General features: G+C 44.3%; 1 protein-coding gene across 3 annotated transcripts in view; it reads right to left on the bottom strand.

The window, feature by feature from the left end:
* Positions 1-17,074, bottom strand: part of MAD1L1 (mitotic arrest deficient 1 like 1) — a 348,651-nt gene that overhangs the window by 193,124 nt on the left and 138,453 nt on the right. For all 3 annotated transcript variants that reach the window (XM_038151270.1, XM_038151271.1, XM_038151272.1), the window contains one exon: positions 14,182-14,322. In XM_038151270.1, coding sequence (XP_038007198.1) covers positions 14,182-14,322 — 141 coding nt within the window. The remainder of the gene's footprint in view (positions 1-14,181; positions 14,323-17,074) is intronic.

Here is a 17,074-nt window from a genome sequence, read left to right on the forward strand (position 1 = left end):
CCCTTGAAGGAGAAGTGTAGCCCTTCCATTTCCAGGTATTGCATAAATCAGTGGCTCCCAGCCTTCCTGCAGACACCTCAGAAACCCTGGCAGTGCTCCACACCTCAGAACGTCCCAGGCTGAGTTTATTAACGTGGGTCTCATGCAGAATCTCCCCTGTGGGGTACAAGTGTCTCACCCACAGCTCCTGCCTCGTTGTTTGGGATATGCCAGCATAAACCCCATGAAGGGCTGAAGCAGATTAGCACCAAGCTACTCAATAAAAGGAGAAACCAAAGCTCAAAGAACACATGAACTTTGCAAGGCCACACGGACAGTCATAATTTCCAGGTACATTATTTTACCCCATCAGGTTTGTACTACAAAGAGATTAGAGGCAGAATTTGCTGGAAGTTTAAGAGAAAAAGACTGGAAGGAAAAAAACCCAGAGGTTAACAGCTTCTCTATCCAAAGACATTCCTTACATTGAAGAAGTAAAAAAATCCTCCAGGATTCCAACTGGAAGAAAAAAAAAAAAAGGTGTAAAATACCCTCAAATAAAATCAAACATCCCTGCTCACCATGGTCATGCTCCTGTAACTTCTAAGAGGAGGAACAAAACCTTTCTACTTTTATCTGAGAATTTATTCAAAATAAATAAATCCCAATGGAATTTAGGCACACTGTAGAGGCTCCAGCAAAAATCATAAATAAAGCAAGAAAACTAAAAAGATCCTTTCTTGGCATGCTCTTGAAAGAAGGATTCACCACATTTCTGATTGACTGCCACTGTGGTTTAAATGAATCAGCTATAAATAGGCAGCAAATGCAAGGCAAGCACTTGAAGGAAACAGCAAGGGGTTTTGGGGTTTTTTTTTTGTTTTCTCTTTGTTACTGCTTAATGGTCTGTTGGGAAGGAGGTGGCTGACAAGGTAGAAGAAATGTGGTAAAAATATAAAGAAACAGAAAAAGATGGGGTGTGGGAAGGAGGGGTAAGGAGACATGAAGACATTCAAAGGTATGAAATGTGCAAATACACTTCTGCCTCTGGTTTTCCAGAGTGAAGGATTAGGGATGGGAACAGGCACACAGACCTGGAGCTAGGAATGCCCTGGAAGTCCTCTCACACCCATCACTTGAATATGTCATCAGTAGCTGCAAAGTCAAGCTTCCGTGGGCCACCTTGGACTAATTTCTAGACTTTCCTACATATCAGATTGAACATATGAAGTGCAGCATAAAGAAAAGCACTGGAAGTGTGTCTGCAGCCCTCTTGTGCCAAGAGCCATCCAAAGCAGGAGTGGACTCAAAACTATTGAAGTTAAGCAGCCATCCACATCATAACAAAAAGGAAAGTACTCGTGTCAATGAACACCAGAGCTGGAGGAGTCTGAGTCCCACCCAGAGAGGATCCAGTTTCTGAAAAGCATTTGCAGGGAAATCTCTAATAAACTACTTTTAAAATATTGAATAATCACTTCTCAAAATAGCTGGAGCTTATTTCACAGCTCTTGTTCCAACTGTCTGCTCACAGTCCTCCTCTCTCCCACAGCTAGTCTGACTGCACACAACATCCCATCTCCAGCTCTCTGGCATCTTTTTAATTACTCCTCTTAATCTTATGCTCCTTCTTTCAAGACCAAAGGAGGCTCTCACAGAATCCAAGGAGCAGAAAACCTTCTGGTTTCCCCTCCCAAGGAGTCTGACTAGCTTTAAAGACCTTCTCTACTCCTGCAAAGTATTTCCCTGCAACTCCTTTGCAGATTTTGCCATTAGAGGACCTTTGAGGAGGTCTTGAGCAGCCCAGGACCTCCTCAGAGCCTTCTCCTCCACGGAGATGGAGGCTGATCCCATGGCAGCTCTGCACAGATTTACAGCTTTCTCAAAATTCATTGTTTCCTCCTGTAGGAAGGAGGAGAAAGCTAACAAAATGACCTGAAATCCAAATTTTTAAACTTCAGCAGTTAATGTCTTGCCCTACTTAAAAAAAAAAAAAAGAAAGAAAATATTGGAAAGGGTATGCAAGAGGTACAAGAAAAACCTCTGCAGAGACAGGATCAGAGCAAGTAAAGAACATCCTTGCACTGCACAAGCCTGGTACATATTCTGTGTTTGCCAACCATCAGTTTAATTCTCATTGTGAGAACCTGCAGGAGAGGGTAAAGTGGAGGGTTAATCAAGCCAGGGCTGAAGCCCTTTGTTTATCCCAGAACTGAGCAGCAGGAACAGAAGGAAATATTTCCACAGGCTGCCACATCAGTGCTGCTCAGTTTTGGGCTGAAAGAATCAACTCTAGAGGAAGCACTGCAATTTTATCTTACATGTGGTCCATTTGTTTCCCTTGGCCCTTCTGCTGAGACTGCCAAAGATGCCAGACAGGATAATATTTCTGAGATGCGAATGTTTATCTTCTCTGAGTGAACCAAACAGCAACTCATTTCAGGAAAGCAATCCAGCAACTCACAATTGCTTCTTGCTCCAGCAAATGCAGCCTGACAAGGCAAAAGGTGCAAGTGCCCGATGGTGCTATTAGAAACCTTTGAGTTTCCTCATTGCTGAATACCTGTTGAGCAAAACTGTGCTATACAAACATGAGAGATCTCCACTTGGCAGGGGAAGGGAAGAAGTCAGGACATATGCCAAGATAATCTCAGTTATTAGCTCCTGCCAGGTGCAGGCTGTGTAGAACCACTCCTCCATGGCACAGTGGGATGCTCAGGGCTGGGAGCTCTGCTCCAGAGGCTCCTGGTGGAAAAGCACCATGAAGCATGACAGAGAGCTCTCTCACATAAATACCTATGAGTAAGAATTGTCAACACTTGTTTTTCTTAGCTGCTTTTCATGCTTCAATTGTCTTTCTTCTTAACCTAGCAGATAAACAGCTCCACAGACTTACCTGTGCCTAAAAGTGCCTGACCCAGGGCAATGGCAGCTCCTTTGTCCCAGGCTGATGCGTGCCAAAATAGTGACTCACTCCTGGTGCAAGAGGCCACAGAGGAAGGCTACATAACTCTACGTTTGCTGTAGGAGTGGTTGTATTTGTGCCATGCAGCAGCCTCCAGATATTCATGAAGACTTGAGTGTGACCTTTCCTTTTCTCAGTCCCTTTTGCTGGTCAGAAAAAAAGCATAATCCAAAGAGCAAGTGGAATGTAACAGAAAATAATATCCACAATAATTGCAGTAATGGGTACAGCATCGATGGGCTGTAGGAATTGCACACAAGGACTGTGGATCCTGCCTGGCCTAAATAAAAAAGTGCTCACCATCCTGAAAGGAAATGCTTCCACTCATGAACAAGAAGGTCACACTGCACTGGGAAGATAAATGTCATTTCTCTATACAGCTGTGATGGTCTCACTGTCTTCAAAAATGGACCTAAACAGCAAAGCAATAAAAGGCCTGTAGAATTAGCCTGGGACATTATTGTTTTGAGAGCATAAAATCACTCATCTAGAGCTCTTTAGATATGCTTTCCTAGGAACACTTATATACGTGTACATGTGAATTTACATTGTGACTTTTGGGAGTAATAATACATGAAAAGAATTAACTGACACTTTTAGACAAGCTTGGATGTGTTTGGTACCATTGTATGTCGAGAGAATTTGAGGCTCGCCATGTATTTTATACAGCTGTACACATTCCCAGGAATTAAATCCATCTGCATAGGTAGTTTTGCACTCATCACAGCCCCCCCTCCCCAGGCAGCCTCTGCCAAGCACAATGAGCAGCTTTAAATAAATACCATCCATAATGCCAACAACTCCTCTCTTTTCAGCAGCTCTGCAGGCTGCCATGCTGCAGCTGAGAGACAATTAAGAACACTCAGATGATCTTTAGGCACACAGTACAATCCCCTCAGAGCAAAGGCAGCATCCATCCCCTCCAAGCAGGAGCAGCATTAGGGGCCAGGTACCCCCAGCCCAGGCTCTTTGAAGAAGGGGAGCCTCATTTCAACACTCTGCAAGTGGGGAGCTCCTGCCCCTTCACACCCACATGAGTGCAAGGCAAACAACTAGTGAACATTAGTCACTGCTGGTGTGTTCCCCCCCAGAGGAACAGGGGCTGTCACTGCAGACATCACTCCTGCTGTCCCTGTCGCCTTCCCTCATGCAAAAGGCCACAGAACACTTGAGAAGCCAACATCTGATTTTGCTAAGGTGGAAGTAGACCCTTGGAGGTGAAAGGAGCACACGTTTTATCTGAGTATTTGAGATACCAGAGGGCTGACCTATCCCAAGGCTGCATTTTCACTCATTAAATGGCCTCTTGTAAAAGGGAATAAACCAGAAAGTGAAGAACTCTGCCCCCATATGTTAATGAAATTGAGAGTAGTCAGAAGAGAGTTGTCAAAGGTAGGGCTGCTAACAATGGGCTGAGCAATATCTGCCACAAAGATCACTGGTTTAGGGTCTCTACCACCAGGTCAGATCCCAGCTGCACTGCACAGCCTAGATTTTATGAAAAATTCAGAGTTTGTGGGCTCTCAAGAAATACTTCAATAATTAATACAGATACAGACACTCATCATTTCTTTGTATATAAATAATGTACAGTGGTAACCTTTATACAAAGAAGCCTCAAACCTTCTCCCATACACATGACATTCTACTTAAAATAACCTCTGCAAAGTAATTGCTCTGTTCACATTCATGGTTTCTGAATATCTCACTGGGCTTTTATACACCATTAATACCATAACACAGAATATTTCAAGCTTCTTGTTGATTTCCTTTAAAAATAAAAAATATTTGGGTTTAGCAACTCTTCCAAGAATCAGCTTTCCAATGAAAATGAACTGTCTCAACAATTTTCTGACAAGAAGTGAAGTCGATGCTACAAAAACCCCATTTGGGAGTCTGACATGTGGAACACAGGCACAGCAACACAGAACAGATAAAAATCAATGTCTTAAGCCAGGAATCAGTTGTGTTTTTAATGTGGGCTTGAACAGAACTAGAAATCTGAGCATACATCTGTCAAAACTGCAGCCATTAGAGCCGTTTAAACAAATTGAAAACATAAATCACATCAATATGTCAAATCAATGTGCCATGCATTTCATAGCCATGACACTGTCACCACAGCTGGATTCATGGCACGTGTGCTCTGCAGCACTGCCTCTTTTATTAAACAGCATAAATAAAATTCAAAAGAAAAATGTTACAACTTGCATTGCAGGGAGATCATGGCTTTCTCCACAACTCTTGACTTTGAGGTTGTTTTGCTGAAAAGCTTTTAGCACCATCAAAGCACATTTGACATTAACACTGATTAAAGCAAATAGATAAATTGCAAAGCCTCTGAGAAAGCAGAATTGTTTCTTACAATTTACCTGGACCACCCCTGGACAGAGGAGATCTATATCAACAGCTTAGTTTTCATTCACAGCATGGTGAGACCTGCTATCAGCTGGGTTTTTCACTTACTCTGCTCCCAGCCTCATCCAAATATTAGTAGGCTGGTCACACTGATGTGAAAAAGAAAAAGAGAAAAATAAAGAGAGAAACCCTTCCTTTGCATTCTATTCAAGTTTTGACTGCAATGGTGCCACACTCAAATTCACGACCGTAACGCAAACCAGGCTGAGGAAATGGAGGTGCTGCAGCCTCTGGACAGCCCAGGCCATGTGAAAGGCTGGGTGAACAGATGGGAGCAAACACAACTCCTACCATGGAGAGTACTGAGGGTGACCAATTATGGATGTTCTGAAACAAAACAACTGCAATTGGCACTTGCATTTAGGCCCCATTCGAGAAACTGCTCAGGCACTAGCTGAACCAGGCCTTTTAGACTAATTAGTTCCCTGAAGAAACACCTCTTCTACTACTTGTAATTAAGGCCAAAATAAAGAATCAATGGGCTTCAAAAAGAAAACCAAGACAGCAACTATTGTTGTTCTAATTGCCACAATAACCAAAGTATTAAGTGCATAAAAGTGGATCTTCTAATCCTCGCAAACTGCAAAGAGTGGGAGTGTTGGGATCCACAAGAGCATGGGAACAAGCTTGTGCTGATGTTGTTTTCTCAAAGCATTTTTTCTGTTTATATGTTAAAACTATTTGGTAACAGGATTTCAAAAAAACTGTGTAGCTGGACCCCACAGAAATGCAGTGGGCAAACTCTGCTGAGCCTATGTGGAGGCCCTACAGGAAACCCTTGGAATCTTTACAGGATTTTTTTTAAAACAGATTTTTTTTTTCTGTTTTTAAACAGAAAATAATAATTAAAAATATAATTCACTATTACAAGTCACCACCATCATGAATTAAAAGATGACACGAAAACATTTACAACTATATACTTTAAATCTTAAATTACACGGTGATTATGCAATTATTCTGAAATGAAGCACTACAAATCACAGAATTCAAATCCAATGATTACAAAAATCAGCAAATCTCAACAAGTTCAGAACATCTCAAGACTCCCAGAAAAGAGCTCCTTAATCTCATTAATACAACTCAGAGCTAGGGAACAGGTAAAATTTCTGTGTAAAACATTATCCTGATGTGCTTTTACACATTATCCTATGTAGCTTTTAATTTTTTTCGGGAGATTTTTATTTCCTTTCTCCCCAGAATTGGTTTCCATGGGCTGGTAAAGCTTTCATTGATGTGAGAAGGTGCCTAAGTAGCAGTTCTAACAAGAAGGAGACATTGGCCTCAGCCTGATCAACTCACCAACAGAGTTCAAGAGATGAGAAGCACTGGCCTGAGAGCCCCTCTGGCAAACATAACCAGGACAAGCCCAGCTTCTAGTTTGGAGAGAAATTGGTCAGTCCCAGCCAACTCTCCCATTTTCCCAAATTGTTCCAGTCCTAAAGAGTCAGGCACCAAAATATTTGAGCCACACAAACACATACCACCCACTTCAGGAAACTCTGGGCTGGAAGTGCTCTAGAGGATGTGCCCCTGCCTGCCAGGGGCAGAGATCCCATCAGCTCATTCCAGAAAGGGATCATATCCCTTGGAAGTTGTTAGGAAACTTTAATCATTCCTGCCCAAGGCAAAGCAGATGTGTGGCAAAGCAGAGACATGGGCTGTAGATGCACAGTGTAAGTGGATCAGACCAGTGCTATCTCAAATCACCACACTTTCCAGCTTGGAAGAGATTCATACATGTTAAATCTCTAAATTAAACACAGAAAGCAGTAGTCCTAATGCTGAAGGTTTCTCTAACGTTGCAGAAAACCAAACAATTCTGCAGTTGTGGAAAGCAACACTGGAAAATGGTGCAAGTCCTAGAAGAATTTGCCCAGCAACCTCTCTACTGCCTCCCATTCATCCCTCTGCACTGCCTGCAGCAGAAAGTGATGGAGACCAACATAAGAACATGCTTCTACTCTTTCAAAGCCTTCCCTCTGAAGAGCTGGAAGCTATCCATTCACAATCCATTCCCCAAAGACTCTTAATTTGCCCTTTTCTGTCTTCTGCCTCAGAGGGAAGAGACATGCCATCACCGTTCTGCTTGTGCCTCAGCTCAGCCCCTGCTCCCCAGCTGCACCTCGCAGCACGAGGGGATTTGCACCACACTGCACAGAAGCAGCCCTTTTGTGCCCTGCCTTTGCTGTGGATGGGGCCACTGCTCCCACTTCAAATGTATTCCTGCTTCCTCTCCCACCTAAAGCCATCTAATTGCAGAGCCTGTATCTCTGGGCACAGGCATGCAGGCTCTCCAGAGGAAAGCATTTGAAAGCTCTCAGCATCGCATGAAACGCTCTTCCCTGTTCTATTGTGGCAAATGTGACTCAGACCTGCACCTCAGTTATCGGCTCTTTCCAATACATCAGTAAGAAAGAAGCCAATTTTAAATCTTCTCTAGGAATTTAGACACTGTTCATCTGTTTCTCATGTTTCCTACAGTCAGGGACATCTGATGCTAATCCAAGTTCCTTAGGTCAAGCCTCTTTTGTGCTTGGCTATTCACAACACCACCAGAAGAGGCTACAGAAGGATTTGTTCATACCAAGAGCATTTTAAGTGGAGCATTGTGGGGAAGAAGGGAAGATCTTTCTGTTGCTGGCACCTATCAATCTGCCAGGGCTGAAGTGAGTCCTTAGAACCTGAGTACAGGAACATTCCCACATCCTCTGAGATCAAACCTGGACAGCAGGATGATGATTTCAGCACAGTCTCACCTAGGCTGGGTGTGCTTCCTGCAGGCTTGAAGCACTCAGACAGCAGAGCCCACTCTGAACTCCCTGCACTGCTACCACAGGTGACTGGTTATATTTATCACTACTGCACATCTTTACATGACAGAGTCAAAATGTGACCCAGCAAGAGAACAAGGGGCAGAGTGCTACTGACTGCATCTGCACCAGGAGTGTGACTTCCAGCAGGAGGTGATAGCAATGACAATTGTCTATCCCTGTCCTTGCTGCACTTGAAGAACATGAGAGCTGCAGAGCTGGAAAATGCTGGGAAATGTTTTTCTGTCCCCTGCACTTCAATGTGCAGCCAAGAGATAGAAGTGTCCTTGAGGCTGCTGGTGTGTTTGCAGCTGGGGGTATTTTTCTGGGGGCTTCTCCACAAGGCAGCTTTTCACAGGCTGGAGAAGTTGTCTCTGTTAATGATTCACCCCATGCAAGTTGGTGACAGGACATTCTCATTCCTGAGAATGATGGAGGCTGCTTCCAGTTTGCTGTGGTCCCTGGAAACTGCTGACTTAAAGCCATTCTTAAACTCTCAGAGCATCCACACACTAAAAATAGCTGCAACAATCTCCCTGTAGTGAAAACAATGCTGGTTTTGCAGAATATCTCCAGTGTAAGGAAGTGCCATGGACTGCTTCACTTGATCAATTACTGACTTTCAGGACAGATCCAAAATGAGGAATCTCTAAAAAAAAATTAGGAGCAACGGAGTTTTTAAATCTAGTTTGACCAACCAAAAAGTCTCAGATACACAGAGACAGGACCTGCTGCAGCATCAATTAGTTTTAAGAGTCACTGTCCTTCCACAGAGCAGAGACTGTCTGTCACCTTTAACAAATCATTAAACCTCTTGGTGACTTGACTTCCTCATTTATATGATGATTATTTGCCAGGTGTTCTCCCAAAACACAGCCACTGGCAGGTGTAAAAAGGAGGGGAGGCAACTAATGACTCACTGACTCGATAAGGTCACTCAGGTCTGACCACGTGGAAGAACACAGAACCAAGATAATCCATTCTGCAGGACTGCCAGAGCACACAGGCCTGACCTGCTCTCCTTTAGCAAAGAAAAACAAATGCAGTGGAACTCAGTGCTTCCTGGGAAGGCTCAAGTCTGCCAAGAGAAGCCAAAGCTTTGGGTTCAAAGTGCTATTTCAACAAGGTGTTTGCTTTGTCAGAGATGATGTTCAGCCCTGTGACTGTTCAGCAATCAGTGGCAGCTGATGCGTGGAGCATCTCAGCACCATCTCTAGAGAGAGCCTGTTTTCTCCCAGGAGCCACAGATAAGATGCTACAGTGACAGCAGAAATCTGGGCAAGTGCAACATATGCCATTCTGGAGTGGCAAGAAAGCCCTAGTGATTCCAGTTTGCTCCTTGTGGACATTCAAAGTGAGCAGAGTAATCATCTCACTGATTCTTAAGAGTTGTCACTGAGCAAAAAAAGGTTGGATGGCAGCAGAGGTAGAGAAAGTAGGCAGGAGAAACCTGAAAATGAAAACAAACTCCTCTGTACCTTGCACAGGTGGGAGGAAACATCTCTGTAAAGTTCCCATCAGCACAGAAACCCCTTCTGCTGTGCAAAGGAGCAATCTACCTTTGAGGGGGAGAAGAAATGTGGCAAAGGAGCAAGATAAACACAAAGTGTGGATCAAAGGGAAGAAAAAAAAAAGGCAAAAAAAGTGGAAAAGTGCTGATGGGGGAAGCTGGGTGAAAGACAAGGAAGAACTGTTAGCTGCTCAAATTAACATTTTAATGCATTCACTGTAAAATTTAAGCACTTTAAGCACTGGGGTGGCTGCTGAGTAAATTCCCTTGGAAAGGAACAGATTGATGACTTAACACCACAAAATCAGCAAGGTCCAGGTTTCACCATCCGCAGATTCACTGCAGTTATCAGGGGCAGATAATGTGACAATATTTGGCCAATGAGTTTTGAGGTGACCAGTAATGCCTGTGATGGAAGAAAACCACAGAACATATGGCATTTCATGTGCTGAAACTGTCAGAATCACAATTAACTGATTAGAGTGCATATGGTGCTCACAGACAGGGGAAATCTCTCAGTGTAAAAGATGCTGGAGACCATTGAAGGTGTCAGCATGAGTCTTCCTTGCAAATCTCTCTTCATTAAAGTTTCGTATGGAGCCAGGAGTGTTGTAATAAAATCACTATTAATGCAGTTATATTTACGATTATCTCCCTTTTGTGCAGCTGGATTTAACTTTTCAAACACTAAACTCCACATCAAAGCTTTTTCACAGTGGCTGCTGCATACACAGAAGCTTTTTCTTTTGTCATATTTAGCTTGAAATTAAAAGCAATGAGAGCTAAGGTGGTAAAAGTAAACCAAGATTGGCAAGAAAACTATTAATATGACCAGTATCAAAACAAAAATTCACTCTGCCATAGAAAAAACAGTTACATTTCTGTTAAAGTATTTATAACAGGCTGGTCAGAGACAAACTCATTCCCTCTCCAGTTCCAAAACACACTTTTAAAGAGATGGTGAGTGACACTTCATTAACCACGTGAAATGGGCTGACACAGCCTGCTTGCTTTTCCAGCCACCATTTCAAGATGACATTTTTCTTTGCATCTCTCTGTTCTTTACATTCAACACTCTGTAAAATGATTCCTTGAACCCCCCCCCCCCCAAGCCACATCAGCCCTGTGGAGGAAGGGATTGGGCTGGGGGCAGTTCTGGGGAGGAGAAAGCAATTGCTTGTCCATGTGTTTGCATGTGCATGCATTACAGATCCAGCTTTTCTCATCCAGCATCAGTGAAGGGGATTTTAAAAGTTCTCCATCAGCCTTTCTTTGCCTTTCAGTCCTCTGCCTCATCAGGCTCTGACAGGAGTGGTTCTTCTGCAGCATCAGCTCTGAAACGATCTGGGATCAGAGCATCCTGCTGTATCCCAGTTTCTGGAAGGTGCCCGTGATCCAGGTGATGTCTGGTGCAGGCAGTGCAGTGCTCCCAGCAGCTCTCCTGCCCAGCAAGGGCTGGGGCACAGCTCCCTGTGTGCCCTAACCCCATCCTCCCAGCAGACACCAACCCTCACGCACAGCCCCCTCCTGAGCTTGCACACTCCTATCACATTCCCTCTTGTTTTTTAGCAGCTTCCCAGCAAAGGACCTACCAGAGACCTCATCTCCCTAATGAGTTAAAAGCTGTTGCCTCAGCCCAAAATCTTCCCAGTCCCTCACAGCTCCCTCCTCTCTCTAACTGTATTATCTCTATCACTCCATCTTCACCACAGCTTCCTGACTGCAGCTGAAATGGATGGAGAAATCTCCCTTTCCAGAGTAAGGAAAAAACTCTGTTAAGAACATCCCTTTTTCCTCCTCTGTTTTGTCAGAAGTGGTGTTTCTGGTAACAGATTTAGGCAGGCAGAATAAACAAGAAAAAAGAAACTATTAAGGCATTCTCTTCTATGGAACACAGAAAGATTTTGTTAAATTAAGTACTCTATAGCAAAAAAATTAGAAAAGAAAAAAGGGGAAAACACTGTGAGAAAAAGTCATGGCTCATAGTGCAAATGTTAAGATTTATGAACAAAGCTGAAGGGCAGAACTCACAAAATGTAACAGAGGAGGATGCATTTCTCTCAGAGTCTTCTAGGGCTTGGTTAAACTCTAGAAGCCCCTGGACCACAGCGGTACCTGGAGCCTCCCCAGCAGAGATGGAGCACACGGGGACTGTGTCCCTCTGACTGCTGGCTGCCAGAGACCCCTCTGTGGGCACCCACAGCAGCACATCCCCTGCTAACTAGTGGTCTTGATTGTTTTCCACACTTCAACCATACCAGCCTTCCAAAAAGTGTCAGCCAGGCCTTTTCAGCTCAAAGCCATCACTGTCCCTCTCTGCAGCCACCCCAGGCCTCCCCTGGATCTGTCGGGAATACCTGTGCACTGGTTGCTTTGCAGGATGCTCCCAGGTGAGCACTCCTGGTTCTCCTGTGCTCCTCCCCAGCCCATCCACACCAGAGGCTCCCAGGATGCTCCAACCTTTCTGCCACACTGATTTAAACACGCTCAAGTTCCCGTTTCCTTGCCTCCTCACCCCCCACATCTCAAACACCTGAGGCTCCAAGGTGCCTCATCCCAGCAGTCTCCTCTGTTTGTGAGCTGAGTCATGCAGGTGTCAACATTTCCAAACCTCATGGGGAGGCTCAGCAGAGCTGGGAGGGTGCAGAGCATCAAGTCAGGAGTTATTAATAGCTGCCATCGACCATCTCAGCAGCTTTGATCTACTGGCAGCTGATTACAGCTGCTGCTCCTGATGATGAAGCACCAGGGGTCCTGCCTGTACCTCAATTTCTCTTTCTAGTTTTCCAATTTTTACTGGAACAAAACACTTCTCCCCAAAATTTCAAAACAGATGGGATTCAGCAGCCAACACTGCAGTCAGAAAGGCAAACACAATCAAGCTGAAGTGTAAAATTGTACTTTTGGAGGAAAATATCAGGTCTTTGAATCCTGCTTCTAGCAAAGTCTTAGAGGTTGACATCATACACAACAAACCTCCAGAGAACACACCTCCTTTTTGAAATTTTCCATGTACCCCTTAATCAATATCCATGAAAATAAACTTAGAATTTGTTCCCTGTAAATAATAAAAGGAGTAGAATTGAATGGTTCCCACACTATGCCATGCTTTCACCTGAAGGAGAAAAGATAATTTGCTCTTGCCTGAAGACAACACAGCACACCTGACACATTCAAGGAAACAATTCAGAAAATCTCCCTGCAACAACCTAGAGCCACTGTTGGGAACAACTAAGGAAGCAGGATAAAATAGCCAGCTATCCCTTTATGTCAGCATCATTGAATCCTGCTCTGTCTGCTGGGAAGCAATGCAGTGTTTAAAAGACAAAACAGAGAAACATTCTGAGGCAGATGAACTCAGGCAAATTTCCATTTTATCTGCTGTTACCAGCTAACTTCTCTATTAGCTTGCCCAAAACTCCGCAGAATTCGTTTTCAGAGAAACAGCAATGAGACGGATCTACACCAGGACACTGATCTACACCACGCTGTGCTGTCCTCAGGATTTAAAGATCACTGGAGCCAGTACTGCCTGAAATAAGTCCCCATCTCCCAACACAAGGAAAGAGCATTTTTAAAGATGCCAGAAACAACAGAGTTTTGTGCAGAGTGAGACAGTTCTCTGTGTCACTCTGTGGCTTGAGCATGAACTCAAGGAGCAATTTCTACCATTCTACTCCACTTGAGTTATAGCACCTAAATCTACACGATGATGGAACTAGACATGAAGAAAACCTCACATACTTAGGACTATTGAAAAGCCTGATGCAATAAAACTGCCACGCTTTAAGATCACAGATATATTCCAAATACTTCAACTCATGACCACAAAGCCCGTTCCACTAAGCACAACAGAAGAGAGGAACGATTTGGCCAGTGCAGGTTAGCTTTAGCTCACCACAGTCACATTTTAGAGTCCAAATTTTCCAAAAGAGAGCTAAGGAGAATATAGGAATTCCTTTCAGAAATACTTCTCTCTTTGGACAAAATGTTTTCTTTCTTAGAGAAAACCTAGTAAAAAGCACTTAATAGTGACAAGTATTCTGAGGTTTTTCAGGCCCAAGAAGTCAAGGATTTACAGTAGACACATACTTTACTTCTTCAACCCTTAAGTAAAGCTGTTGTAAACACAAGTTGTACATCGTGTGCAGCAGAGCCTTGATTACACACGTGATAGAGTGAATCTCTTCGACTACACCACAGAGAAGACCCCACACCTGCTACCCCTTCACAGCCCTTTCACCACAGGGAGTGGTGGTCCCTCCAGCCATGCAGTGCAGCACAGCACACTCAGCACACCCAAAGATGATTATTCTTGGCTTCTGCCAGTCTCAGCTGCAGAGCAATAACTCGTGCCTCTTATTGATCCCGGAATTTCGGAGCGCGAACACCGCAAATCTGGCTCCTGCGAGAGCAGATCCCGTCACCAGGCAACTCAATCTTAGAGGTCTCAACTCCTCCACCCCTGGGGTTAGAGCAGGATGTTCCTTTATTACCTCCAGCTCGGCGTTATGAGCATGCAGCTTCTGCACCATGTCCTCGGCCTCGCGCATGCGGCGGCTCAGCTGCGGCGAGTGCTCCGCCGGGGTCAGCTCGCTGTCGTACGACTCCAGGATCGCCCGCATCCCATCGCGCTCCTGCCGGGAACAACAGCAACACACCCAGGGATGAAGGCACAGAGCACACACCCTGCCAGGAACAACAGCAAAACACTCAGGGATTGTCAGACAATTCCCTTTTCTGACCCAGAGATGGGGCAACTGAGAGGTGTTTTAAAAACTTTTATTCCATTTTCAGTCTCACGAAAAGGGTGAGACAATACAGATGTTATAATTCACACCATCGTAGTCAGAGGCCAACTATTTCTTAATTACAAAACACTATATAAGTGTTTCTTGGCCTATCAGCTTTTTGCCACAACATGCCGTAGATGCCTTAAAGCCAATCATCTAAAACTACCCCTCATGGGTCCCACTGCAATGTATCTTTTGTAGTTCTATTTCTCCAAAGTATCTTGTCTTACTTGCAAGGCCATCCTTTGAAACTTGTTTCTAGCTCCATTTCTCTCTCAACAATATCTGTCCTATTCCATGGCATTTCTGAGTCAGCATTTCTTATCTCAAAGTTTGCATACAGATGCATACTGTGGGCCTAGAGAACTCTCTACAAATCCATTTCCCACATGGGATAAAGGATAAAGGCCCAGACCACACATCCTGCCAGGAACAACAGCAAAAACTTTTAGGGATAAAGCCCCAGAGTGTGCTCCAAGAGCCTTCTGCATCTTTGTCCACTTTATTCTTTTATACAGCAACTCAACTCCAATGGATGCATGCTCATCGTCTTCATATCAGCATCAAGGCACAGATGAACACACAGTTCTAATAAAATAAATGTTGCTGCAGTGAAAAGTGAAAAATTAGACTTTCTTGTGTCTATAAAACCCCACATCCTTTGCAGGAAAGCAACATGCAGACACTCTAACAAGCAGATGGCAACTGAAAACAGAGCCTGCCTTCTTCCTGGAGACACTCTTCTAATTCAACATGGCTGAATGGGTTTCCTCAGCAAAATATTTAGTGTTGTACTTGACATTTTTCCTGCCAGAGCCTCAGCAAAGAAAGAACAGAATTGTCACAACAGAAATGAAACAGATTTGACATCGAACAAAGTGGCTGAGAGCAAATATCCTCAAAAGGGTATGTGACTTATTACTTGTTAGATGCTGCAACACTCAGTGCTTGTAACAAACATTTTTTCAGAGGTTAATGTCTGGCAGGCAGTGTTTGGCTCACTTCTCTATCTACTGGCAATTATAGCCAGGCATTTGCAGAGAAAGACAAACAGAAGGATCCTTCTCCCCTCCCTGACAGCAGCTCCCCAAGTACAAGGCTTGGGCTCAGAGCTAAACGTAAAACTTTCTTTGTGGGCTGCTGGCTGAAATATTCCTAATGCATTCCCAGCTTCAGAAGCACCTAATGCCTCCCCTCCAAGGCACTGAGGAAGAAAAAGAACAAGGACAAAAGGAAAATTTGAAGAAGCCAAAGGTGGCTGGTCACACTGCAATATGCACACATGGATTAGCAGCTGGATGAAGACTTTCATCTTTTGACTGCATGGAAGAACCTTGATGCTTATGAGGCTACAGAACAGGGCAAAAAGCAGCACAGGCCCTTGGCAGAAACCCAAAGAGCCAAACTCTGAGGAAACCTGAGCAGTGCTGCTCCCCTTTCACTGCTGAAGTTTTTTCCCTGCTACACAAATGCAGGAGCAGTCTGGACAAACCAGCTCCTTGCTGGGAATTCTGCCATCACAGACAAAGTAACATCAGAAGATCACTGGGCTGGGGCAGTTCACATCCAGCCCAGGCCAGTGCAGCCCTTCATAAACCCAGCTCAGCTGCACTGAAAAGTTTCACTTGGGCAAACCAGGAATTATTGGGGCAGGAAAAAAGGTCCTTTCCCCCACACCCCTAAAAGCAAAAGGCTGTATTTCAGATAGTGAAGGTGACCACTAACCACCCAGCTCAGCCTGGATACAGAGGTTACCTCCTCCTTCCAAATCTAAAGGTCAAAGACTGAATGTGGATAGCAAGTGTCCCTGTGGGAAGGGAAGGAACATTCAAATTCAAGGTGTGACAACAAGACTGGGGGCACTGCCAGAGGTACCGTGTGTTCAGAGACGTCATGGACTGAAAGGTCAGCCAAGATAGTTGGGTTGGTCAGCAGGTAAAAGGACCCCAAGACTGAAGGACAGCCTGGGGCTACAGGAACTGAGTTAATAAAATTATAAAGAAAACCAGGTTTTAACATAAATAGAACCAGCAGCTATTACCAGCTCCTAGCCCAGGTTTGACTGAAGAGAAACATTTTTCCAGGGAAATAGTTTTGCCATAGTTTTGACTTGTTCATCTGACAGACACGTGAAAGGAAATGCCTCCACATTACTGAAAAAGAAGAAGAAAACCCAAATGCAGTCACACCTGCCTTGCAATGAACTTGTTAAGCAGAGAGGCAGCAGGACAGGATCTCTCCATCCTCCTCTTCCCTCTCCAGCACCCACAGACATCACCCAGAGTGCCCAGTGCATTCTCCATAAAGCAAACTGCTTTTGCTTGGGAGATGAATTCCATTCCCCATTTACAGCCGAATCACTTTCTAGAGCACAGAAGAGAACATAATGACAGCATTTAGTGAAGGTATTGGTTTGAGCTTTGCATGTTGTGGCAATTAGATTGGCAATTACAGCATCCTCTCTCCTTCTCTGCACTCTGAGCTGCTCTGCTCTCCTAATTTTCTCCTAAGCATCTTTCATCCATGTGATAACTTACCACTGCTATGTTCTCTCCGTTGCAGCAGGGGCAGTCCCAAAATCCTTGGCATTTTTTTC

This window comes from Motacilla alba, chromosome 14 (genome assembly GCF_015832195.1).
Source record: "Motacilla alba alba isolate MOTALB_02 chromosome 14, Motacilla_alba_V1.0_pri, whole genome shotgun sequence".
Classification (NCBI taxonomy): domain Eukaryota; kingdom Metazoa; phylum Chordata; class Aves; order Passeriformes; family Motacillidae; genus Motacilla; species Motacilla alba.